Source organism: Cryptomeria japonica, chromosome 6 (genome assembly GCF_030272615.1).
Source record: "Cryptomeria japonica chromosome 6, Sugi_1.0, whole genome shotgun sequence".
NCBI classification, from domain to species: Eukaryota; Viridiplantae; Streptophyta; class Pinopsida; order Cupressales; family Cupressaceae; genus Cryptomeria; species Cryptomeria japonica.
This window is the reverse complement of record NC_081410.1, coordinates 95,360,804-95,386,188: the sequence shown is the minus strand read 5'-3', so window position 1 is coordinate 95,386,188 and position 25,385 is coordinate 95,360,804. Positions and strand designations below refer to the sequence as shown.

The 25,385-nt window shown below is 40.1% G+C and overlaps 1 protein-coding gene and 1 long non-coding RNA gene across 2 annotated transcripts in view; both read right to left on the bottom strand.

Annotated features, from left to right (window-relative positions):
- Positions 1-991: 991 nt before the first annotated feature.
- Positions 992-25,385, bottom strand: part of LOC131039706 (uncharacterized) — a 173,843-nt gene continuing 149,449 nt past the window's right edge. Inside the window, exons 9-10 of the mRNA XM_057972547.2 lie at positions 12,842-12,931; positions 992-1,309 (exon numbers count right to left, since the gene is read on the bottom strand). Of these exons, the coding sequence (XP_057828530.1) occupies positions 1,166-1,309; positions 12,842-12,931 (234 nt within the window). The 3' untranslated portion in view covers positions 992-1,165. The remainder of the gene's footprint in view (positions 1,310-12,841; positions 12,932-25,385) is intronic.
- Positions 3,122-12,811, bottom strand: LOC131039707 (uncharacterized). The gene is made up of 3 exons (XR_009104715.2): positions 3,797-12,811; positions 3,440-3,710; positions 3,122-3,350 (listed from the first exon to the last, which is right to left on the bottom strand). It is a non-coding gene; the product is annotated as an uncharacterized LOC131039707 (long non-coding RNA).

The following is a 25,385-nucleotide window of genomic DNA, read 5'->3' as shown; positions in this document are numbered from 1 at the left end:
ACATTTGATCTCACTAAGTTCAAGGTGTGCACTAACAAATCAATCCATCTTTCCTAAATGGCGTCAAGAAATCTCAGTCACCAATGGTGAATATAAAAGTCAGGCTGGCAGATTTATGTAACCATTCAAAAAAAATTATAAGCAACAGTTTGTCATAAAGAATGAATGTGCACCACGTACACCATAAAAAATACAAAGGCCAACAAAATCATGTTTAACAAATTCGATTAAGTGTTTTCTCAAATCTCTGTATAATTTTTAGAAATTGTTCCAGCGAACCAACATCAGAATTACTTCAGGACAGACAATGAGTGGCATGTCTTGTGACATAATGTATATTATGTATATGCTTTATTCACCAATGTTGCCATGAAAGCGTGTATTAGAAGACAAGAAGTTGAATTCATAAAGTCCACTGAATAATCATAATAAATATCAGAACTCCTTTCTATTATACAAATAGATTATAATTATACAAATATCCCTCATAAATATTCTGCCAAATTACAAACAAAATTTATATGAGACCTTTCTCTGTTTTTGTTAGTAGATTGCCCCCTTATTAGCCACAGTGGACCTTCTGCTCTGAAAGCCCCCAATGGTTTATTTCTGTAGTTCATCTGAATTAAGAAACCTTGCTAACATGAAATGGTTTTGTTTCTTAAAATTATTTGATAATAGATATACATATTTAAACATACAATTATTTCCATTTCAACAATGTGTGGTCAATTCTTAAAATACCAGAAACGACATTTTACAAAGAATGTGTAAATTAAACTTTGTTGTAAGCCTAATAGCAACAGCATTTAACTGCAGCCCAAAAAAATTACAAATTATGTGCAAAAACCTCCATGAGATAAAATGTTAGTAATTTAATGTTATAGAATGTTTCAGTGAATAAATTAGTTTAGAAAAGGAATTAAAACAGCATGCATAGTGATTCTCAAACACATTTTGAAATGATACACTACGTTGGAAAAGAGAGACAGGTCATGAAAAATGATTTTCCATTCGTTAGGCGCCACATTCATTTTTCATGGTTTTGTTACATAAAACAGGATGATGGTCACAGCAGAATATAGTACACAGAAATAATTGATCAATTGATCTGGCATCAGTCAGGGATGCTTAATATGACATAATAGATTATATTTTAGGAATGTTATTCTGCAGCTGGTGCATTCTTATTGATAGCTTCCTCAAGCTTCTTTGCCTCATCTTCAGATTTCAGCTTTAACAAATAAAGACGAGCCTTACCAACCTCTTTCTTTTCTCTGCCTGCCTCATCATTTTTAAGGTCTCCATCCTGTAAAGAGCATAATACCAAGTCAATCATTGAGGACAAAACTGATCAGATCGCTCCATAAATAAGCCTCTAAGTTTTGAGATTATCTCAGTAACATACTATTACATTCCATAAGGCCTGCGAAATATATAATTAAATGAAATTTTTCAAAATGTTATGACATGCATGCAAGAGCATGTGTTCTTCAATTTTCTGTGTGAGTTATGTGGGCAATCTATGGATTTCCCGGAAGTAAGCAAAGCATCTGGCTCCTGGAATCTTAAGTACTGTACTTATTCCATGCTAGCATTGCATGAACAATACAAGATAACCAATCCAGTAAACACATAAAAACAAACAAAAACTTAGATATTTGCAATTTGATATCTAATAAAAATGAGTAAGTAAGTGAAGGATAGTTGAAAGTACCATAGAGATCATTAGTATAACATTTGCTCAGCCTTCGGTTTACACACTAGTAGGATGCATAAATCCAGAACATAAATCAAAAAACATTTATATAAACATACAAAATCAACCAAAGCGCTAGTTTCAATCTTCATGAGCAAGGCTACCAGAGAAAAAAAAACAACCAAAGCAACTATTTTGGCCTAGTCAACTTTTTGTCAGACAGTAGGAGTACAAGCAAAAGCAACAACGACATCCGATATAATTACAATATGCCCATTTCCATATGGGTTTGTAATAGTGGATACAAATTATTAACAATTATGATACATTCTTTGAAGACAGTAACCAACCATAGATAGCAGACTCGGCAAGTCGCCAAGTACTTGCAAATTCTCAGAGTTTCTCCAGAGAGTTAAATCACAGATTTATGGCAACTTTTTGACAATTTTTGGTCAGTTTTCTGGGAAGTACTCACTGGGTACTCAGCACACCTAAGCCCTTGACTAGCACCATGCATCAAAAACACAGATTAAACACTCCAAAAGTGCCAGTTTTTGGACTTTTTAATTATTTTTCTTTTGCCTTTTCATAAATTATGAAAATAGTGTGCACCATGAAGGTCTTTGTGGTTTCGAAGGTCTCCATTTGGGCTTGATGGTGGGGGCTCTGCCCCTAAACTCCGTCCTGTATCATGACAGTGAACATAGTATAGGCACTGCCCCTACACCCCATGAGGAGAAGCACCCACAGACACCTGCCAAACTCATTTGACACATTTTGTAGCTGCATCCAATTCAATTTGAATAGAGATTTATCCTCACACACTGTTCTGTGTTGTGTTGCACTAAGAGGAGCAATTTAAAACACTAACACAATAAAAACGGCATTTAGCTTGTGAATCAATTGCAAATAGTCATCTATGCCCACAATACTTATAGCTCTTTCCTTACAATATGTCTACCCAACATCATATAATTTTGTTAATTTAATTTCCAAAAAAATTCTGAAAGATTATGCAATTTCGTTTGCCTTTGGATAATGGAGTGATGTTTAACATTGTTGCAGCATGAATTCATGCAGCAATACTTGCATTGTTTGTACTATAAAATATTTGGATTAATTGTTAGTTAAACTAAATGGGTGACATATCTTTGATTGAAAGTTTGATTTATTTGGATTTTCTGGGTATTTCCTGAGTATGAATAACAGACTCGACCGCTGTTTACTTCCAAATTACTGAGCGCAGTTATAAACTCTTCAGGTCAATAGTATATATGCAAACAAAAAGAATGAATAATTACAGCATACTCACCTCCATCACCATAATATCAATCAATAAACTTCCGATAAAAATTTATCATATGATAGTTACTTGACTGTTTGTAATAAATGGACAATCCCAAATGTAAATAGGATCTGCACCTGGGAGGTGTCCTTGTGGATCTGTCAGTTAATGACTGGCTTATGTGTTGCGCCTCAGGTGGTGCTTCAGGTGGGAAGCTCACACTTAGATCATTCAGCTGGACCTGCCCAAAAGGATGAATGGGACCTACTGCATCTCATAATGACCGAGCGATGAATGCTTGTGGTCCAGGAATGCGTGGCTGCCTGTGCAACTCCTACAATCAGGCAGATAGATTGGGGTTTTGCCCTGCAGATGTGATTTGATGTTTAGCTGAGTATTAGATGACAGCAAACTGATCTGCTCCTCAATGATGTCAGATATTTGTCTTTACTCACCTTTGGATCTGTAGGTTAAGCTTCCCAAAAACCAAGTGGATTATAGTGATGACAACATTTCAGAAACTAGCGACTGGGCTGGTTGACTGTCCAGAATGAGGCAGCCAGCAAAGGTGGATGTTTCCCAGTGATGGCACAATTCCTAGATGCAGGATCATAGCCTCCAATATGCTCTGCGATTAACACTCGAATCTCACTTCAATTCAGCTTCAACTTCAGAGAAATGGCAACCTAGGGTTTTATGGTAATCTTCAATTCATCCAACCTGCAACTGTCATAAAAAATTTCAATGCATCTCAACCTGCAATCCTGGAATGGAATTTGCAAAAAACAAGAGGTAAGGGTTTTCATCCTGACCTCTCAGTTGCCTTCAAGAGTTTTCAATGTTCACCCTTGCTGGCTTGGAATCTTAAAACTCAAAACATCAACAGCATATCTGAAATCAGGCACTCAAAATGAATCCTCAAACCTGCATTTGTACCTTCCTTATATAGGACTCATATGTCCTATCCCTGGGCATATATATATATATATATAATTTAGTGTTAAGAAACACTTTTAACATTAATAATAGTGTTATAGTCAGCAAAGGAGAGGGGACGTGACAATGGGCATCCAGTCTTGATAATAATGTTTTCATAAATAAACACAGAGCAGTATTTGTGGTACAGTGTTAAGTAGGTGCAGCTTCCACCTAGTGCACTATATAATTTGCTACAACAACGATACATCTCATTCCATGCTTTCTTGTTGGCAGTATTATAGGACCTCCAAAATCAATTGATCACTTTTCAAATGGCTCTTCTGATAACACAGGGATCAACATGTGATCAGGGTTCTCAATCAAATGAATGTGCATACAAATAGGTTGGCCACCAAGGTATTGCTTTCAACACTTTCAAAGAAACAAACTTTCCTTTATTGTGCCCTATGACTATTATACCTTCATGACACTCAAGTAATGTCTTCAAGCTCATGGTCTAGTATACATCAACATAAAACTTCATCAACGCTCATCTTGCATAGATGCCTATTTATCAACCAAGTCTACACTCAGGCGATTAATCTTTTTATGCATTTTTAAGATGTTTCAGCATACTCCTTGCTACAATAATTTTCTCTACCCTCAAGTACTGCCTCCACTCAAAAAAGTTGTGGATTCAACAAATCCTCCTGTAGACAATAGATTGAGTTTTTTTTGGTGTCAATTCAAGACAGATTACCCTGTCTTGCATGATGTTTCCCTAGCTTTACTACTATACTTAAATATCTAGAAATTGGAGTAGCCACCTACAAATGTGCACATGAAGAACTAGGTTGTAAACCAAGTATTTCAATGTTTGGTGATCTTTATATAATTGTTTGTGTTGAAACAAATAGCATCGGTCAGATAAAACTGATACAAACCCCTTTTCATCAGATAGCATTAATGCAGATATATATATATGTTCGATCTTGAAGATGTATGAATATGTATGAATATATATATGAAGTAATAATAATTACTTCATATGTATATTAATATATATTGATATATCATGATCTATCAAACTCCTTCATAACTATCTATTTGCACTTAATAAAGATGCCACCGGTATATTATTGGATGTGATTAGTAATGCACCAATTAATATATCGGGCTTGTTTAACTGCCACCGATTGGGAATCGGTTAAGGATGCCTTAGTTACCGATACATATTATCGGGTTATGCATTTACACCGATAACAATCGGTTAATATGAATCACGTAAAGGCACCGATTTATATCGGGTTAATTAGCATCATGTCGGTTGGGTAATGATAGGATGCGATCAAGGGTTATCTTGATCGGTTATGTCCAAAGGACATAACCAACCAAGGCAACTCTTGGTCTTCCCCATTATCTTATATAACCCAATTCATTTGCTTGGAGAAGGACATCGGAATTAATTAATGTTCTCTCTCCATCTGCAGGAAATAACAATCAGACATATTACATTGTGAATAAAAGAAATAAATACACTATATTGTATTTCATATATAACTTCTTTTCAAATTGAAAATTGTTTATACTTTTACATGGTATCAGAGCCAAGTTGATCAAACCTGAGGCTATTTAATTTTGTGAATAATTTAAGAACAAGGTTATATACTACATCACATTTCTCCAATGGCCAGCGCTATCAGATTCGAAGACAGACTCGGAGGTGGCGATGATTTTTCAGCCTGGAAGTTCAGAATCCAAATGATCTTAAAGGAGAACAAAGTGGATTCATTTGTTCAAACTAAAAATGATCAACCTGAAAATGAACCTGACAAAACAGCATGGATTGAGGGAAATGAAAAGGCTATTAAAATAATAGTTGATGGGGTGAGAAACAACATAATGCCCATCATAAGAAAACATCAGACAACCTATAAAATGTTCAAAGCACTTGAAAGTACATTTGAGATATCAAATGCAAGTCGAACTCTGGCATTAAAACGAGAAATAAATCATATCACCATGAACAAGGGGGAGACAATCAATGCCTACTTTATGCGGATATCAATTCTAAGAGATGAACTAGCAACTTTGGATTATGAGATCCAAAGCAAAGAGTTAACACTCATTGCTCTAGATGGGTTGCCTAGTGGATGGAGTACATTCGTCCAAGGCATCAATGCAAGGTCCAAATATCCTAAGTTTGAAAGATTAAGGGATGATTGTCTCCAAGAAGAATCAAGATTGAACAAGATGGGAATAAAACAAAAGAACATAGACGAAGACCTTCAAGTTCTAAATACTAACACAAATAAGACAACCAAGAAGAAGCAATTTAGGAAGAGGAAGGGTCATCAAGGCAAGAACACTTCAAAGAGAAACCTATCACATATTCAATGCTATAGGTGCGACAAGTTCAGGCACTTTGTTGCAAAATGTCCAGAGAGAGCCAAACAAGCCACATTTGCCAAAGCAGGAAAATCTAAAAGAGAAGATGACTCCCAGAACTATGTCCTCTACTCAGCACTTACAAGCCATGCATCAAATAAGTCTAACTCTTGGGTGATCGACAATGGCTCATCCAGACACATTACAGGGTTTAGAGAAGTGCTAGACTCCATGACAGAGGAGAATGATGAGGAAGTAACTATCGGAGATGATTCCTCACATCCAGTTAGAGGAATTGGTTCCTGCACCATCAAACTGAAGACAGGCATATCATTGCAACTCGAAGGAGTACTATATATCCCCGGTATCAAGAGAAATCTAGTCTCCATATCAGCCCTAGAAGATAACGGATACAAAGTAACCTTCATGGAGAACAACGTGTTGGCTTGGCCAAAAAATTCTTCCATCAAGAAAGCTAAAGCCATTGGTCAAAGACAAGGCTATCTGTATGAGTTGTGCACAGAGCCCAACCTAGCCCTAATTCATGAAGCAACAAATGCAAATGAAGTCTGGCATAGAAGACTAGTCCACTTGAATTATAGAGCTTTATCATCTATGGAAAACCTTGTCACAAGTTTACCTAAGTTGCAGCAATATCATTCAAAGGCATGCAAGGGATGTGCCCTAGGTAAAAATATCAAGGGTGCCTTCCATAATAGTACTAGGAAGACAAGCAAAGTTTTAGAGTTAGTTCATTCTGATGTATGTGGATCCATGTCCGTACCCTCTCTAGGAGGATGTTTGTATTATGTAATATTTGTTGATGACTACTCTAGGAAAACTTGGATCTACTTTCTAAAGTGTAAAGAATCAGAAGAGATCCTTAGTAGGTTTAAAGAGTTTAAATCACTAACAGAGAACTACTCAGGAAATAAAATTAAAATCCTAAGGACTGATAATGGGGGGGAATACACATCAGAATTATTTAAAGATTTTTGTAAAAACTCAGGGATTAAGAGGGAGCTAACAATACCTTATAATCCTCAACAAAATGGGGTAGCTGAAAGGAAAAATAGGACAATTGTAGAAGCTACCAAAGCCATGATTCTTGATCAAAATCTAAATATCAATCTTTGGGCAGAAGCAACTAACACTGCTATGTATATACAAAACAAATGTCCTCACTCACATCTTGAAGATAAAACTCCTGAGAAAGTATTTACCAAACTAAAGCCAGATATCAACCACCTTAGGATGTTTGGGTGTCCTATCTATATACATGTACCTAAAGAGAAAAGACTAAAACTAGAACCTTCTAGAAAAAGGGGAATACTTGTAGGATATAGTGAAACATCCAAGGCCTATAGAATATATATACATGGTCAGAGAAATATTGAACTTAGTAGGGATGTAATCTTTGAAGAAGATTTAGCCTTCAAAAGAGCCCTAAATACAATAGAGCTTGAAATCTATATCCCCACTCCTAACATAGAAGAAGATCCTACTCCTGAGCTTCAGAGGGAGAATCTTGAGGAAACTATAGGTGAAACTCCAAACCCACCTAGAGAAAACCTCAAGAAAAGGCCACTATGGGCCACCAACACTGTTGCAGAAGCTTAGAAGTTTACTGCTCCTTTAGGAACCTTCAGGGAAAGCAAAAGACCTAATAAATTCACTAGCTATGTTGCTCTTATGAATGATCTCTCTAAAGCTGAACCAAACAATGTATTAGATGCACTTAAACATCAAGTATGGAAGGATGTCATGTCTGAAGAGTATCAGTCCATTATGAAGAATGATGTTTGGGAGATCGTTCCTAGGCCTACTAAGAAATCTGTTGTTTCATCTAAATGGCTTTTTAAAATCAAACATGCTGCAGATGGTAGTATTGAAAAGCACAAGGCCAGATTTGTAGCTAGAGGGTTCTCTCAAAGGGAAGGGATAGATTATGAAGAAAACTTTGCACCTGTAGCCAGATATACCTCAGTAAGAACAATACTAGCCATAGCAGCAACAAAAGGGTGGAAGGTGCACCAGATGGATGTTAAGACAACATTTCTTAATGGTGAGATCTCAGAAGAAGTCTACCTAGAGCAACCTGAAGGATTTGAAATTCAGAGTGCAGAGTCTCATGTGTGCAGACTCAAGAAAGCTCTCTATGGACTTAAACAGGCTCCCAGAGCCTGGTATGAAAAAATTGACACCTATCTCTCTAAACTAGGCTTCTCTAAAAATGATGCAGATCCAAATCTCTGCTACAAACAAAATAAAGGTGATATGCTAATATTGATTCTATATGTTGATGACTTACTAATCACAGGAGAAGATCACCTCATAGATCAATGCAAGAAAGATTTATCTAAAGAATTTGATATGAAGGACTTGGGACTCCTTCATTACTTCCTAGGTTTGGAAATATGGCAAACTTCTGAAAACATTATACTAAACCAAGGAAAGTATACCTTGGACATTTTGAAGAGATTCGGAATGCATAATTGCAGACCTATGACCTCTCCCATGGAAACAAATTTACATAAACTTAAGGAAGCAGCAACAGAGTCACAATCCACTGATCCTACTCTATACAGACAGATGATTGGGTCCCTGATGTATCTAGTGAATACAAGGCCAAATATCTGTTATGCGGTCAATGCCTTAAGTCAGTTTATGTGTGAGCCTAAGGAAATCCACTTGATTGCAGTGAAACACATTATGAGATACTTGCAAGGTACTCTAAACCTTGGTCTCAAATATGAGAAAGTTGATCTAGACCTACACGGATTTACAGACTCAGATTGGGCTGGGAGTGTGACTGACAGGAAAAGCACTTCAGGGTGTTGCTTCAGTTTAGGTTCAGCCATGATATCTTGGATCAGCAAAAAACAGTCTTCTGTAGCTCAAAGTTCCACCGAGGCCGAGTACATTGCAGCTTCCATGGCTGCTCGAGAGGCAATATGGCTTAGGAAGTTGCTTGTGGGATTATTTGGTGAACCCATGAAACCCACTGTCATCCATTGTGACAACCAGAGCTGCATAAAGCTTTCTATAAATCCAGTATTTCATGACAGATCCAAGCATATTGAGATTCCATACCATTATGTGCGAGACATGGTAGACAAAAATGTGATCAAATTGAAATATGTTAGTACAGGAGATCAGACTGCAGATATTCTGACCAAACCACTTTCCAGAGTGAAGGTTGATCACTTCAGAAAAGGTTTAGGTATGATAGAAAGGTAATTTGTTGTAATTTGTACTTGCATATCAATAAGATGTTTAATGTGTAAACTTCTTTGTCATGATAGGACTTTTATAGGTTTAACCCCCTGTGTTCATATCCAAGAGGTGACGATCTCTCAGACAATGAACACTTGTATGTAGACATTGTAAGGTGACGATCTTATAATGTTCAAACCAGTTATCATGTTGGATCTCTGGTATGTCATGGATGTGCCATGATTGTGTTGTGGTATAACATTTGAATGAAATGTTAGTGCACTTACCACAACTTGGATAAGTTGAAGATTTAACTATTTTCATATGTTTATCCTTAAGTATTGCGTGTTTAGGCAATACTGATATCACGTGATTAGGTGATATCATGTCATCTCAAAATGATGAACCTCTTGTATCACGTGTTTAGGTGATACTTCATATGATCCTATGAAGAGTGAGATTATAAGACTCCATAAGGAATCCTGACCATCATGAGAAATAAGATGCTAGACATTATGACTTTATCTTCCCTAGCTAAGAGGGAGTGTTGATACAAATAGCATCGGTCAGATAAAACTGATACAAACCCCTTTTCATCAAATAGCATTAATGCAGATATATATATATGTTCGATCTTGAAGATGTATGAATATGTATGAATATATATATATGAAGTAATAATAATTACTTCATATGTATATTAATATATATTGATATATCATGATCTATCGAACTCCTTCATAACTATCTATTTGCACTTAATAAAGATGCCACCGATATATTATTGGATGTGATTAGTAATGCACCAATTAATATATCAGGGTTGTTTAATTGCCACCGATTGGGAATCGGTTAAGGATGCTTTAGTTACCGATACATATTATCGGGTTATGCATTTACACTGATAACAATCAGTTAATATGAATCACGTAAAGGCACCGATTTATATCGGGTTAATTAGCATCATGTCGGTTGGGTAATGATAGGATGCAATCAAGGGTTATCTTGATTGGTTATGTCCAAAGGACATAACTGACCAAAGCAACTCTTGGTCTTCCCCATTATCTTATATAACCCGATTCATTTGCTCGGAGAAGGACATCGGAATCAATTAATGTTCTTTCTCCATTTGCAGGAAATAACAATCAGACATATTACATTGTGAATAAAAGAAATAAATACACTATATTGTATTTCATATATAACTTGTTTTCAAATTGAAAATTGCTTATACTTTTACAGTTTGAATATCTGCAATGCCTATTGTAGACACTTAAAATTCTCCTAGCCTAATTAAATAAATATTATTATTTATTTAATTATTCCCTTTTCTTCTATTAATTAAATGAATTTATATTTGTTTAATTAATTCATTTATCCTTTTCTAGCCCTTTTTCTATCCTAATTTAAATAAATATTTTTATTCATTTTAATTCTCTATTTTCCCAAATTAAATAAATATTCTATTTATTTAATTTATGTGGCCCTCCTCCTATTAATTAAATAAATTCTTTAATTTATTTAATTAATTCATTTAGCTTTTTCTCCTCATTTATCTTAACCACTCCCTTTATTTTATTATTCCCTCTACCTACCCTTCAATCTTAGCCAACCATCTTTTATCCCACCACTTAATTTTATCCCTCCATTTTTAAGATGCTCTCTATATAAGAGGCTTCTTCCCCTCTCTTTCCAATCAATCAACCTTGGAGCATACTTCAATTCTACAGAATTGGCTTTAGCCTACATCAAGCAACATCATCACAACCACATCCATTTGCCATTGAGCTCTTGTGCAAGCATAAAAATCTGAGAGCAACCATATCAAAGCGAGATCAATGGAGATAGGAGAACAATGAAGATCAAACCCATTTGAATGTGCAATGGTATCATTTGAATTATTTTATGATTTTGCATGTTCGATGATTCTTCATTTGATGTGTTGTTGAATTTTGTTGTAAATCTAGGGTTTTGTGATTGGAACTAGGGTTCATAATATTGAGGAGTTCAAATTCAGCATATACGCATTTGATGTTATGTAATCTGAGAGCGTTTGGGCATGGGAGAGATCCCATAACCTTAATCAAAGCCATTTCCTTTAGAGGCTGCGCTTTAGACTCTATTTCTTCCATTGAATAGAAGAACTTAAGTGTTGCTTTCATTCAGAGTAAGTAACATCTACTTTCCTTGTTGACTAAAAACTGTGTTTTGAGAACAGTCCATTGTGCATGGGTGCCACATATATCGATCGATTTCTTTCTGGTTGCTCAAACAATCCTGTGAGATAGCTTCATGAAACTTGGGTGAGGAATGAAAAGAAAAGACAGCTAGCTGAAAAGTTCATGAAAAACAAAACAATTGAGTGGGGTGGATAATTTTGACGACACACAAAGGGTTGTGGGGCTAAAGTTTTGCCAAAGAATGTACTAAATTAAAAGAGGTGGAAACTGACAAGCATATAGTTTTTAGGTGTGTTACATACTATGTGATTTGGAGATGCCACTGTCAGTCAAATATTCAAGCTATTTTTCATCCACTTTGTTCGAAGCCATATAAAAGATGCTTTGCCCTTTTTATTTAGAAGGTTGTCATTCTCAAGTGCAAATTCTTACAAGGAACCACTAGGCGTGTCTTGAAGACACTAACCTTTTTAAGACCACTACAGACACTGTAATTAGTAAGCATTAGATGTCACTGATTCATTAAGTATTAGATGTCACTGATTCATATGGATGGTAAAGTTCAAAATGACTGAATTTGTCTCTGTCCATTACAGTCAAAGCCTCCCAACCCACTCACTGTCACTGTAGCTCAACAGATTTTCTTTGTTTCAGTGTTGAGTAACTTACCCCTGTTCACAACCAAGGTCACGGAAGCAGGGATACGTTACTAGGTTGCTTCTACAGCTAGAGGTAAAGCATCACCTTACAACTTTGTGCCAACACAAATAAACAAATAGCCCTGAAATTGTGTCTGACACTTTAATAAATTTGAAGAATGTTTAAAGAGAGTCCAAGCCTCTTCTTGCAAAAAATAAACACATTTAGCAGAGGACCTAAATGCAAAAGGTAATACAACAATCAATTACAGTCTGGGACAGTGTACCAAATTAGGCCTTCTTGAAAAAAATAGATTTGTTTCGTCATGTCTCAAGTATAAAAATATTATGACAATGCAAAAGTGCCAGCAAATAAAAATTGTTGATGGTGAACAAGTTCTTGCAACTAATATTGATGCCAATACAAAAATTGTAGCACTAATCATGCAAAAAGAATAAGGATAAAATTTTTAAAAAAACCCAATTTATGAAGTTTGATAAATATATACACCATTACCGCTGTATATAAAATTGTTGTAATTGTGTTTTTCTGCACGTTCAGTTTGATATTTGGGTACAAAAGAGCATTAAGCACCACCTTTCCTACCTGCAATGCATTTTCAACATCCAATTAACTTGCTGGGCCAGATGGGTTTCAAGGACAAAAACAACAACTAATAAAATAGTATCTAAAAAATTGAAATTTAAAACATAAGTGAAAATAAGTGATCTAATAATTAATTTATAAGCATAATATGATTTTTAGCTTTTGAAGTTACAGGGTACAAACAAGCTTGAAAATCACAATTGTAAGTGACAAACATCAATATGACAAAAGGGCAATGCATACTGAAGAAATACATAGCCAGTTTAAAAAACATGCTCAAAATTAGAGTCGTCATCCAATGAGTATTTTGCAACCTACTCCACCCTATTGAAACAACTGTATCCTACAACATGAGCACAAACAATCCAAGCTGGATACCCTGCTACTCGTCAACCTGATGTGGTTCCTCAGCTTCTACATCCCATTGTTGGAACATGTTTGTCGTTGTGCCAAAAGATTGACCTGTTAACACACTATACAAAAGCCAAAGATAAATGGATTCATGGGAGGCAGTTAGTCCATGTCCTGAATCCAATGGGGGGCGTTGGCAATTAGTCCAACAATCCCCCCCTCAGCATCACCCAATGGGATTCGAACAGGCGACCCGACTCTAATATCAATTGTTGGAACATGTTTGTCGTTGTGCCAAAAGATTAACCTGTTAATGCCCAATACAACGCTAGAGATAAATGGATCCATGGAAAGCAGTCAGTCCGTGTCTCGAATCCGAAAGGGGATGTTGGCAATTAGTCCAACACCCACAACACAGTTAAGCTCTACTTTTGCTCGGGTGTCTTGAGATTAATAAGTTGCAAGGCACCATATGCAATGACAAACTTTCCATTCTCTTAAAGGCAAATCTATTTCTCTGGAGAAAGTGAGGAAGGCATATGAGGATCAGTTTATCTCAGCAGCATATGAACTAGAAACTTGAGAGAGGAGGTGAATGTAAAGTGTGTGGAACAATCCTAGAGGCCCATATAGTCACAATCAACTAGGAGGCATGCCCGATGACAAATTGTGCTTGTCAATATTATAGCTATCAAATTGTGCTTGTTAATCTTTGTTGAACTAGAAACTTGTGAGAGGAGGTGAATGTAAAGTGTGTGGAACAATCCTAGGGGCTCATATAGTCAGAACCAACTAGGAGACATGCCCGATGACAAACTGTGCTTGTTAATCTTTGTTGAACTATTATAGCCATAAAATTTTGTATATCTAATCCACTCAGCTATGATCTATGGAGCTTCCCCTAGACAATACAATTTCTTAAAGGCCTTCAAGAATTCATTCCTCACCCCATGGTCATCAAGGGGAACAATTTCATCAAGTCTTCCCTCATACCACTTTGTATTCAATGCAAATGTAATCATGTGTAGAGGATTCTTCATCTTTTCTCCCCTTTATTGAATGGGCTAAATATATTCACGGTAAAACTATAAGGTAGCATCTCTCTCACAAATAGCAGCCTTTGCCTAGTCAATCATGCTATCAATGCACTCATGGATCTCCCCAAGGATAGAACCATTAGAATCCCCAAATTTGATGACACTTAAAATAGGAGATACAAAAGGTGTGATGTATCTCACATTTGACAAAAAATTATCATTGAACGCGGTCTTCTTCACCTGCTCTATCTTGGTCTCCCCGCACTGGATGAATCCTATGTCATGATCACAAGTTGCAAAACTTCTTGCAACGAAAGTGTCCTCCCCAATAGAATAAAGTACAAACCAAATTGGATCTCAATTGATTTGAAGAGTTCCTTCCTCAAAAAAGATTTTCTATAATGCCAATGAGCTGTGGTGGCTGCAAACAAACATCTACAGCTCCCTTACATCCAACACAACCTTTTTGACCCACTCAATGTCCAACAGCTTTGAGGGTAACATTGACATGCAAACAACTGGTGGTCTAGTAGATGTGCATGTAGCTATAGGCAGAACTTGCATCCATTGTTAACTCAATTGAAACAATGTTTTTTTAATAGAAAAATGGAAATAAATATTAAAAGACCTAATCTAACCCTTGCTGACCCTAAAAGGTGACTTCTAAGTCACCAACAACACCCAAAACAAAAGCACGATACATTCCTACCACTCAACTCACTCAACAATAGTTCTTTCTACTCTTTGCTCATGGTTGCAAGTGTTCTTTGTTTTCCAACATTGTGCTATCACTATTCCTACAACTCAAGAAGTGTCAAATATATGCTAAGATGATCAAGAAGCCTGCAACCGGGAGAATCGGCATTTAGGGAAAGGTTTTCTTTCAGTTTTCTAAATTTTTTCTAAAAATATCTTTTGATGCCGCACAAGATATTTTATTTTTTCCTTTTTAAATGCAGTATTATTGTTTTCTAACCTGTTGTTCATTTTTTATCAAGTAATGGTAGAATAGGATTATTTTATTGTCTTTTTCTATGGTATATTTATGTTTAAATATTTTATGTTTAAATATATAGAGACAAGTATGGTAAAAAATGGCTGAAAGCTCTAACTTTGACAGCCAAGGGACTTGTGTGCAATTGTTGTTAAAGGAATCAAATCTTGTGGTCGATTGTCCAAACATGGTTTGTCAAAGGAAAATATTCTCGTTTACATTAACGAGCAACGGAAAGAATAGTGTGGCTAAGAAATTTCATGACCTACCTTTAGATCTTTAATAGTATTTGCATGCATTCATTTCCTTTGTTACTATTTTCGGAAGACAACCATGGCAGCCTCTTTCCTACACAACAACAAATGAGAGGTATAATAATGCACTTACAGGGGTATACGAGTCCTGGCTATAAAAAGGTATGCACAATGTTATTGGCCAAAGGAATTTGTAGGGATTTCATTATAGACCATTAGGGATTCATGAGATGAAATAGGGGTGTCTATCATTTCTTGTTGATACAACGATTGCAAATATAGGCCGCTGATTTGTGTCATTGTAGTGTTCCCTAAGAAAGCTATGTTTTTGGAGGTAAAATGTATATGACTGATCATCATTTAACAAGCCATTTCAAGGTCCTTGTAGTTGTTCAAGATAACTGTTATCACAAAAGCTTGCACCCTTGTTGAGCTATCAACTCAGCAACCTTGTGAAACATGGAAACAACCCCGAAGTGTGGGACCTTGCACAAGGGGGTTGAATCTCCGGAGAAGGCCAGCTTCCTTCTCAATCCAAGTGCAGGTGTTGAACCAACTCAACACTTCAAAACTTACTCCTAAGCCTATCCTAACAACTTGCAGAGGAAAAGGGAAGAGAGAAATGCTTAAAATAAAAGGAGGTGATGCACCAAGAAGAGATTGTTTCTCTCCCTACCCAAAATGACATAAAGAATCAACTGAAATACCCAGGAGATGCACAAACTTCAGTTGTATGAGTGACCCCAATGCATGTATGGAGGTTAGAATTCGTTGAATATCAAGAGGGGAGAAGGTTTCCCACAAGTCACACTCAGAAATAAATTAACACAGCATATATGAGAGAAGAGCCACAAAACATACACCTATGATGAAGGTAAGGAAACATACACAACATACATATGTTGAAGGAAGGCAAAAAATGGTGATTTCAATTCATTATAAGGCCAATGGCCAAACTTACAGTTGCAAAAATGCAAGATAAATACAAGAGAAGTGAAAGAGCATAGAATAGCTCGAGCCAGCAAGGAGAGAACCCTTTACAATGAGGCTTAACAGCCTTTATATAGAAAATTGGTTACAAGAGTGATCATGACCCTTGTGTGTGCAGGGAAATGTCAGTCTGGGAGTGCAGGGAAGTGCATGCACCTGACTTTTTGTACATGCAAGCAACCTAGCCATACCCTGAAAATGCAACCCTAAGAAAGGTGGATTGACTGACCTTCCAAAGTCAGAGCATGCAGACATGACAAAGTTACCACAACAAGCATGGCCATGTACCTTTCTTGATGGAAATCCTACCAAAATCATTAAATGCACCGATGTGGCTCCACAAAAGAAGGTGCACAAGTCACAAAAGTCGTCGGAGCATTTAAAGCTTTGAGTGTCGATCACGCCATCCGGAAGTGTTGCAAGCCGGAAAGAAGTCCGAGGACTTCGGAAACTCAAATTCCCGAAGTGGGGAAGACAAGGAAGTTGGAACCTTGAGGTTCCAAAGTTCTAGGGATGGGGAAGGAGAACTACAAAACCTCGAGGTTTCGGAGTTTCGGGAAAGGGAAGAAGAAACTAAGCAAAAGGAAAAGGGGAGACCTAGCAAAGGAACTTCGGAACCTCGGGGTTTCGGAGAAGAGGGAAAGGCAGCAAGGAAGGTACTTCAAAACCTCGGGGTTCCGAAGTTTTGGAGAACAAAGAAAAGGCAAGGAGGGAAGGAACTTCGGAACCTTGGGGTTCTGGAGTTCCGGGAAAAGAAAGGGGCTAAGGGAAAGGAACTTTGAAACCTCAGGGTTCCGGAGTTCCGAAGAAGGCAAGGAAAGGGAACTTTGGAACCTTGGGGTTCCGGAGTTCTAGAGAACTGAAGAGGAGGGGGAAGGAAAGGGAGGAACCTCGGGGTTCCGAAGTTCCGCGAAGGAGAAAGGAGAGGTAGCAAAGGGAAGGAAATTTGGAACCTCGGGGTTCCAGAGTTCTGGGGAAGGGAAGAAGACAAGGATGGAACTTTAGAACCTCGGGGTTCCGGAGTTCTAGAGAAGAAAAGAAGAGAAGGCAAAGAGAAGGAACTTCGGAACCTCGGGGTTCCGGAGTTTTGGGGAACATGAAAGAAAAGGGAAGCAAAGGGAAGGGACTTCCTCCAAACAAGACAACACTTCTCACCTCATAATTCTTTTGCTTTTATCCTTGATCAACTAGGGCAGCGCTGGTCTATGGATCGTATCTCTGATCGATTCTTACTGATGGACCAAGGGTGTCATAAAATGACAACAATTTTCCCAGATGAAAACATTTCATTTTGTGCTTTACTTTATTCTTATAACTTTGATTCAATTTATTGATATTTTGTTGTTATTGTAAAGTTGGGTATTTGAAAGAACCCAGACCATTATCTACAAAATAGGAAAGTTAAAACAATGAAGCTTGGTGAACCAACAAAAAGCAACAACATGAAACAAACAACTCTAAGGCTGCATTACAAGAGCAAAGAAGCTGAAAGCAGAAAACTATGAATCAACAACCCCAGGGCCAAAGGAGACCAATCAAATCAAGGTGCTTGAAACCAAAGTGCTCCAAGGAACATTGAACAACTTCAACCTTCTTTACAATGGAGCAAAAGTCCTTCTGGTCTATACTCCCTCCATTATATGTTTCTCTTGAATCCAAAGGATCCAAGGGACCATGAGATATCCTCTTTCCTAACACCAAAGCCCTTTTTTCTTTAAAAACAATAGGTGATCTCCACCACTCATTTGTAGGATCAGAGGCCTGAGTACATTAGATCTCATCCAAACACCTATTATCCTTAGATTCCAGCCCCCTACAGCCCTCCTTCAATGATTCATCGAGCACCTTGCAAGCATCATTAATTCCATCCAACAACGGTCTTTCCTTCACTCTACAATTAGGAAGGTAAAGCATGTATTTTTCCTCCAAAAAGATTGGTTTTTCTTGTTGCATGAGCACTCGCTATATGACCAACTTTGAGGTAATAATGGCATACAACAATGGAATTCCCACAGACTACTCATTGCATCCATTTACCCAATTTTGAGGATAAGATAATCATAGAAGGGAGGACCTTTTGGTGACCACAAACACTATAATAAACTGATCAAAGGAATTGATGATGCTTGTAAAGACCTCCCAATAATCCAATAGCAACCCAAGAAGCCTAACCCACATTGGGATCTTGTTGATGCATTCCATTTCAAGGTTAAAGCGTAGTAACCATTGTTTGAGAAATAAACCATTCTTTCTTAGAAACCAATGGTCATCCACAGGGTTTGTGCACAATGTTTGTAATGCGTGAAGGAGATAAAAAAGAAACCCTTCAACAAAGCTACAAACTCAAAATAGCCCTCTAAATATCCTTTATGCAAAGCCCACTTTCTAGACACATCAAAGTTTGGTCTAGCATCAACAAATCTTCCTACAAGCAAATTCCTAAGCTTGGAAGTCGACCTTTCAACAATATTATCTAGGACACAAAGTAAAAGACCCTTAATCTCCACCAAAAAGCTAGGGGCTAAGAAAGACTAGATAGGTCCAAATCCTTGACAGCATTAGCCCACAACTTTGTTGACAAACCACCACTACCAACAGCTCCAAAATCTGAACCTATGCCAAAAATCTAACCAACCTCCCTAGCCACCAAGGTTTAAGTCATAGGACTAACAACATCCAACAAAGAATCCAACATGGAGTAATATTCCTAACCATTCTCCAAGGCAAACAATCCAAAAGCAAGGTGCACTAAGGCTCCAACAAGAATGTAATCAATGTTGAGAAAAGGAAAACAAGGGACCCACGAAGAACAAGCACCCACATTACTATGTGAAAGGCCAACCTAAGTCTATCATCTCCACCAACACCCAAGGCCACATTACAAAGAGAACCACTATTACTACCCAACAATTGGAGAAAGCCCTATTTAAGTCCTCTATGGAGACCAATAACATCAAAGGAAGCACAATCTACAACATGCAAGCTTGAAACCAAAGCAACAAGCATTACTTTGAGTGAGCTTTAGACCTAGAGCATACCCCCAATGTTATCGGGAAATGTCACCAGGCGAAAGACGGAAACTTGTATTAAGAAGCCGAACATTCCAACTTATAAATGGTCTTCTCTACAAAATGGGACCTGACCAGATCCTACGACGATGCGTCTTGGAAGAGGAAATCCCAGGAGTATTGAGAGAAGCCCATGAAGGGGCCGCTGGAGGACACATGGGACCAGATACGACAGCAAGGAAGGTCCTACTAGCGGGCTTGTGGTGGCCGACACTGCATAATGACGCCAGAGAATGGGTGACAAGTTGTGATACATGTCAGCGTGCTGGGCGACCATTAAAGAGGGATTTCATGCCACTTAACCCGGCACATGCTCAAGAGTTGTTCGAAAGATGGGGGTTAGACTTCGTTGGTCCATTGAAACCAAGTCGCGCCCGACGATGTAGATACATTGTCGTGGCGACAGAATATTTGACCAAATGGGTCGAAGCGAGGGCTTTGGCAGACAACTCGGCCGTCAGTACGGCGAAATTCATTTATGAACAGATTATCACCCGGTACGGAATACCTATTCAACTGACAAGTGATAGAGGGGGGCACTTTGTAAATCATATTGTTCGACTACTGACAACCGAGTTCAAAATTTTTCATTCTCTATCAAGTCCATACTACCCCAGGGCAAACGGTCAGGCTGAGGCGACCAATAAAATCATCATGTCGGTAATTTATAAGTCTTGTGGGGTGGAAAAAGAAGACTGGGAAGAGCGTCTGCCTTCGGTACTTTGGGCGTACTGCACAACTTACAAAGTAACCACCGGGCAGACACCTTTCCAATTGATGTACGGCCAGGAGGCTGTGGTACCGGTCGAATTCATGGTGCCAAGTCTCAGAATCGCTATTGACAACAAGCTAGGCGACATGGAAAGCCTTCGAGAGAGACTATACGCCTTAAATAAATTGGATGAAAGACGGACGATGGCACAATGGGTGACAGATGTGGCCCAGCAACGCAGAAAATACTGGCATGACCAACACATTCGGCGGGCGAGGTTCACGCCGGGCCAATTAGTCCTAAAGTATAACAGACGGAATGAGATTAAGCCCGGCAAGTTCAGAGTGAAGTGGCTAGGTCCTTACAGGATCCGAGAAGTCGTAGGGAATGGATCCGTCAAGCTCTCGACCCTCGACGGACAGGAAATTCTAGAGGGCGTCAACGGGTCAAAACTGAAAGTGTATCACCAGAGGTTGGAAGCGCGCAGGAGCAGCCCGACAGGAGGCGCGCAGTCGCAGTCAGATAATAAATGAAAATGAAAAAAGGAGAGAAAAAAAAAAAAAATTAGAAAATTCGAAAAAAATATATATATGAAAATTTGAAAAAAATATATATAAAAGAAAAATTGAAAAAATTGGAAAAAAAAAATTGAAAAAAAAAAAAAAATTGAAAAAAAAAAGAAAAAAACAAAGGAAAAGGGACCACCGTACGATGGCCACGTAGTGGGTGCCACCGTGCAGTGGTACCACCACGGTGGACACCACCGTGCGGTGGCACCACCAACGGTGGACACCACCGAAGGTGGAACCCACCGTGCGGTGGAAGTCACCGACAGTGGGACCACCGACGGTGGAAGCCACCATGCGGTGGGACCACCGAAGGTGGAAGCCACCGACGGTGGAAGCCGCGGGATTATAAACGCTGGCCACCGAAGGGCAAGACACATAACGAAGGAGATAAAACGCAGCGAAGGAAGAAGAACCCCGCACCACCACGCCTACCGAAGGGAAAGCCACACCTACCGAAGGGAACCATCGAGGAAAAAGAAGCAGCCGAAGGGAAGGAAGAGGGAAGCCACCGTGCGGTGGAAACCGAAGGCCGTGGGAGACAAAGGCGTGGGAAACAAAAAGCTACCGTACGAAGAGCTACCGCACGAAATGGAATAGAGCCTGATTTTTATTGAAGGCCAGGTTTAACTGAAGCAAACCAAACTCTTGCTCGTCTGTCAAGTCCCCTACGCTTTAATAATTATTCACATCCGCGAGTTAAATGCCATGAGGGAAAATGACTGCGATCGAAGATGGGTCTTGCGGGAATTTAAAGAAAGATTTAACCGGTGGTCACTGATCTACGCAGGGGTGTAAATGGCTTAAGAGGATGTTAGGAACCCTCGATACAGCGTTGGAGAAAGCTTATACCCAGCAGTTTTAATTCTAGTTTAACATGCTAAACACCAAATATTGAATCAGCTGCCATATTAATTCCGAAAGGATCTGCCACCGACCAGCATCTACTTGCATTTTATGATCAGCAAGTTGATGACAGAACAAACCGCTGTGACTACCGTGCGGTGTTCACACATATAGGCCGACAAAAAGCTACCGTGCGGTGTTCACAAATCTAGGCTGCAAGAAGTTACCGTGCGAAGTAGTGCGGAAGGTGGACAAGAGGATTTTTTGTTCAGCTTTTTACTAGCCGGAGGTAGTTGGGGATTACCGCCGTACGGCCTATCTGCGAGGAGGTAGTTAGGTGCTTTCCGTTCGACAAGGGAAAATCAAGAAGTGGTCAATGGAGTCTGCGAGAAAAAGAAACTGGAAAAAACAGTTGCAGGATAGCAGCCATAGGAAGCCGGATGCACGTATTCTTCCTTCAGGTGTTCGAATAGCAGGTGGCACACTGGAAGCCAAGCAGAAGAAAAAGACACCACAGCAGCCCACTACACGAGGGAAGAACACCTCCACTTCACAGAATATCACCTTTGAGGGATTGAATGGGGTGGAATGTCGGAAATGGTGGCAAGACACGCCGGATGATAATTTGGTGAAGACAAGTCTTCGCAAAGCAGGGGTAGAATGGGCTATCCAAATGCCTATGTTCGCCATTCGCGAGTACGAGGGAGCATTGCGATATATGGTTGATACCTTTGATAGCCACTCACGGACGAGCACATTTGAGTATCTTGGGAAGGATATCACCATATCCTTCAAACCTGCAAATTTCACCAGAGTATTTGGCATCCCAGGCATACATGGCAAGAAAGTGGACTTGAAGCCGAAGAAGATGACACGGGAAGAAAAGGAACATTGGATTAGGCGAGTGTCTCGAGACTTGACCCCAGCAGAGTTGGCGAGCATCGTAGACGCCACGAAGGGTCGCGGGATGCGTAGGTCCTTTGTCGCAGAGGGTCATTGGCGATGCATAATGGACGTCATCAAAAGCAGGTTGACAGGGTCGGGTAGGGCATCCGACATCGCTCTGCCACAGATCATATTGATGAACGGGTTACTGAACGGTGTAGTGTATGATTGGGCTACCTTGTTATCAGAGCGGATGTGTGCATTCTTGATGATGGAGCAGCGCACGTTTTACATGCCCCACTATGCCATTGGACTGTTCTTGGAGGCTACGCGGGCAGCAGTGCCAGAGGCTGAGTTGGACGTACGGCCACAGGGACCCTTGGCGGAGGGTGAGCCTCCTATCATGCATTGGCGACATTTGGATATTGGACACTCTTCCGCGAAGCGGAAACGGGTATTAGAGACCACCGCAGCAGAACCGGATAGTGGGCGAGAAACTTCCAGCAGTGCAGAGGATTCCGAGGATTCGGAGGATGAGGATGATAGTAGCAGTCGGGCCACAAACGAGGGGAGGATGGAACCCGCCGGAGAGTTTGCACCACCCACACTCCCACTTGGCACACTTGTCGGGTCGTCGGGGGGCAGTACTTTGATTCCGGCATTTGGGCAGAGCCGCACGCCCATTACACTCGGGCCCATGCAGCCAGCCGCAGGACCGACTCCCACAGAGGCATGTACTGACAGCACGGCAGAGTTGTGTGGTCCACCGCAGGGAGGCGTGGCAGAGGAGATGGTTGAGACGGAGCCTCAGGTGCGACTAGACGTCGTGGGAACCGATGCAGTGGTGACGGTTGCTGCCTCCTTGTTGGAGGAGCCCATCGCGGGACATGTTTCTGAGGGGGAGAGAGGGTCGGAGGTGTTGAGTGCAGCTCCATCGGTGGCGGCTATGGGGAGTTGGCTGACCCGGAGATTCCAGATGACAGTGATGCCACCCGTAGGAGCAGCTGTACTCTCACCTCGGCGAGAGCCTCCCACTGAGGTGGTGGATCTGGAGGATTCTTCAGCGGAGACGCAGGCACCAGCAAAGGGACAGGTCCCTGGAGAGGGTGTTCCTACCGGCCCAGAGCAGGCGACTGCTACACTTGAGGGGGCGGGGGAGACACCATTGTGCCAGCAAGATGGAGCAGGTGTGGTTGAGGAGACTTTTGAGTTACCACGTGGGCTTCCTATACCTACATTGGGGCTGGATGGAGAGGATATTGAGGTTTATCTGGCAGATATGGTGACGAGGGGTCGGCGAGTGGTGGCCGCGGCTCAGACACGAGCTCTGCAGCAGGTTGTGGAGGAATTAGAGCAGGTCCTCCAGTTTATGCGAGACGGCTATTCCGCAGCTTTCACCTCATGTTTTGAGGCACGAGGGTGGCCACTTACCCAGACGGAGGCGATGTTGGAGGCTTGGCGTGTGCCTCAGCCCGTCGTGGAGAGTAGGGTGACGACTCTCGTCCGGGAGATTGAGCAAGTTTACAGGGAGGCCTACTATGCCTTACGCCAGACACAGCATGAGTCTGCGGTTCGCGAGGCTGCTCGAGTTGAGCTAGAGAAGGACATGGCTAGACAACAAGCCTCGTGGGCAGCCGAGAGATCAGAGTTGGTAGCACAGCTTGAGACAGCCCGCGCAGAGAAGGTTGCGGTGGACACCCGTCTTTCGGAGGAGCAGAGTGCGCGGAGTCTCATCCAGCAGGAGTTAGATGTTGTTCAGGCCCAGTTGGTTCGCATGACAGAGTCCGCCGATACCAAGGAGAGGGAGCTACTGGAGGCTGCGCTTATGGTGAAGACGGCCTTAGAGAAGGTGTTGGTGGCAGAGCGGGATGTGGCAGCACGCACCCAGCAGGTCTATGAGCTCCGCGCCCGCCTGGCGGCCCAGACACCCGCATCTCACCCTTCGACTTCAGGGACGCTTCCTCAGCCCCCTCCTTGACTTTATCTTGGTTGTATATTGCATTGTCTCCATTTTGTTGTTAGTCGTCGGAGACGACTTCTTTTTTGGGGGGGATGATGTTATCGGGAAAAAGTGTATAGTTAGTAATGTTAATTATCAATAGTTAGTTAGCCGACGGGTAGGTAGTTGGAGTCGCGACGGTTGTGTCGCACCCCTTCGGCAATCATATATTGTATCACCTCCGGGTGTTGGAGGACATGTAATATTGACGACAGATTATAATATGAACATCTTTTGACATTAATGGAAAGCTACATCCTTTGTAATTGCATTGTGCATTGCTGTTCAGTTTCTGTATTCTTCCTGTTTACCCAATGAGGTAAACACCCAAAGGATTCACAACAAACCCCATACCATAAATCAATGAGATGCTCCTCTTCTTCGCTATCCCGTGAGAATATCCAACAATCCTCAAACCCTTATTTTGTGTTTCCTTTCCCCTCTTCATCCTTGTCATCCCCTTCTCTATCTTCCAAGTTTTTCCAACTCTTCCTAAGTTCAAACACAAGATCTTACTTTGTGTCATGACACTCTTGCAATGGAGATAATCTAATTTATTATTTTACATTTACTTTGTTTTCACCAAGATTACTGGGAGCAGAGGTACTTGGATTCTTCGGAGACTGACACTGGTACTGGTATGACAAATTTTCATAAATAGAAAATGGGGGGGGGTACTTAGAGATGCCAACTTTTTTAATATAATATAGTAATTTCCAAAAAATATCATGGCATATAACTTTGAAAAAAAG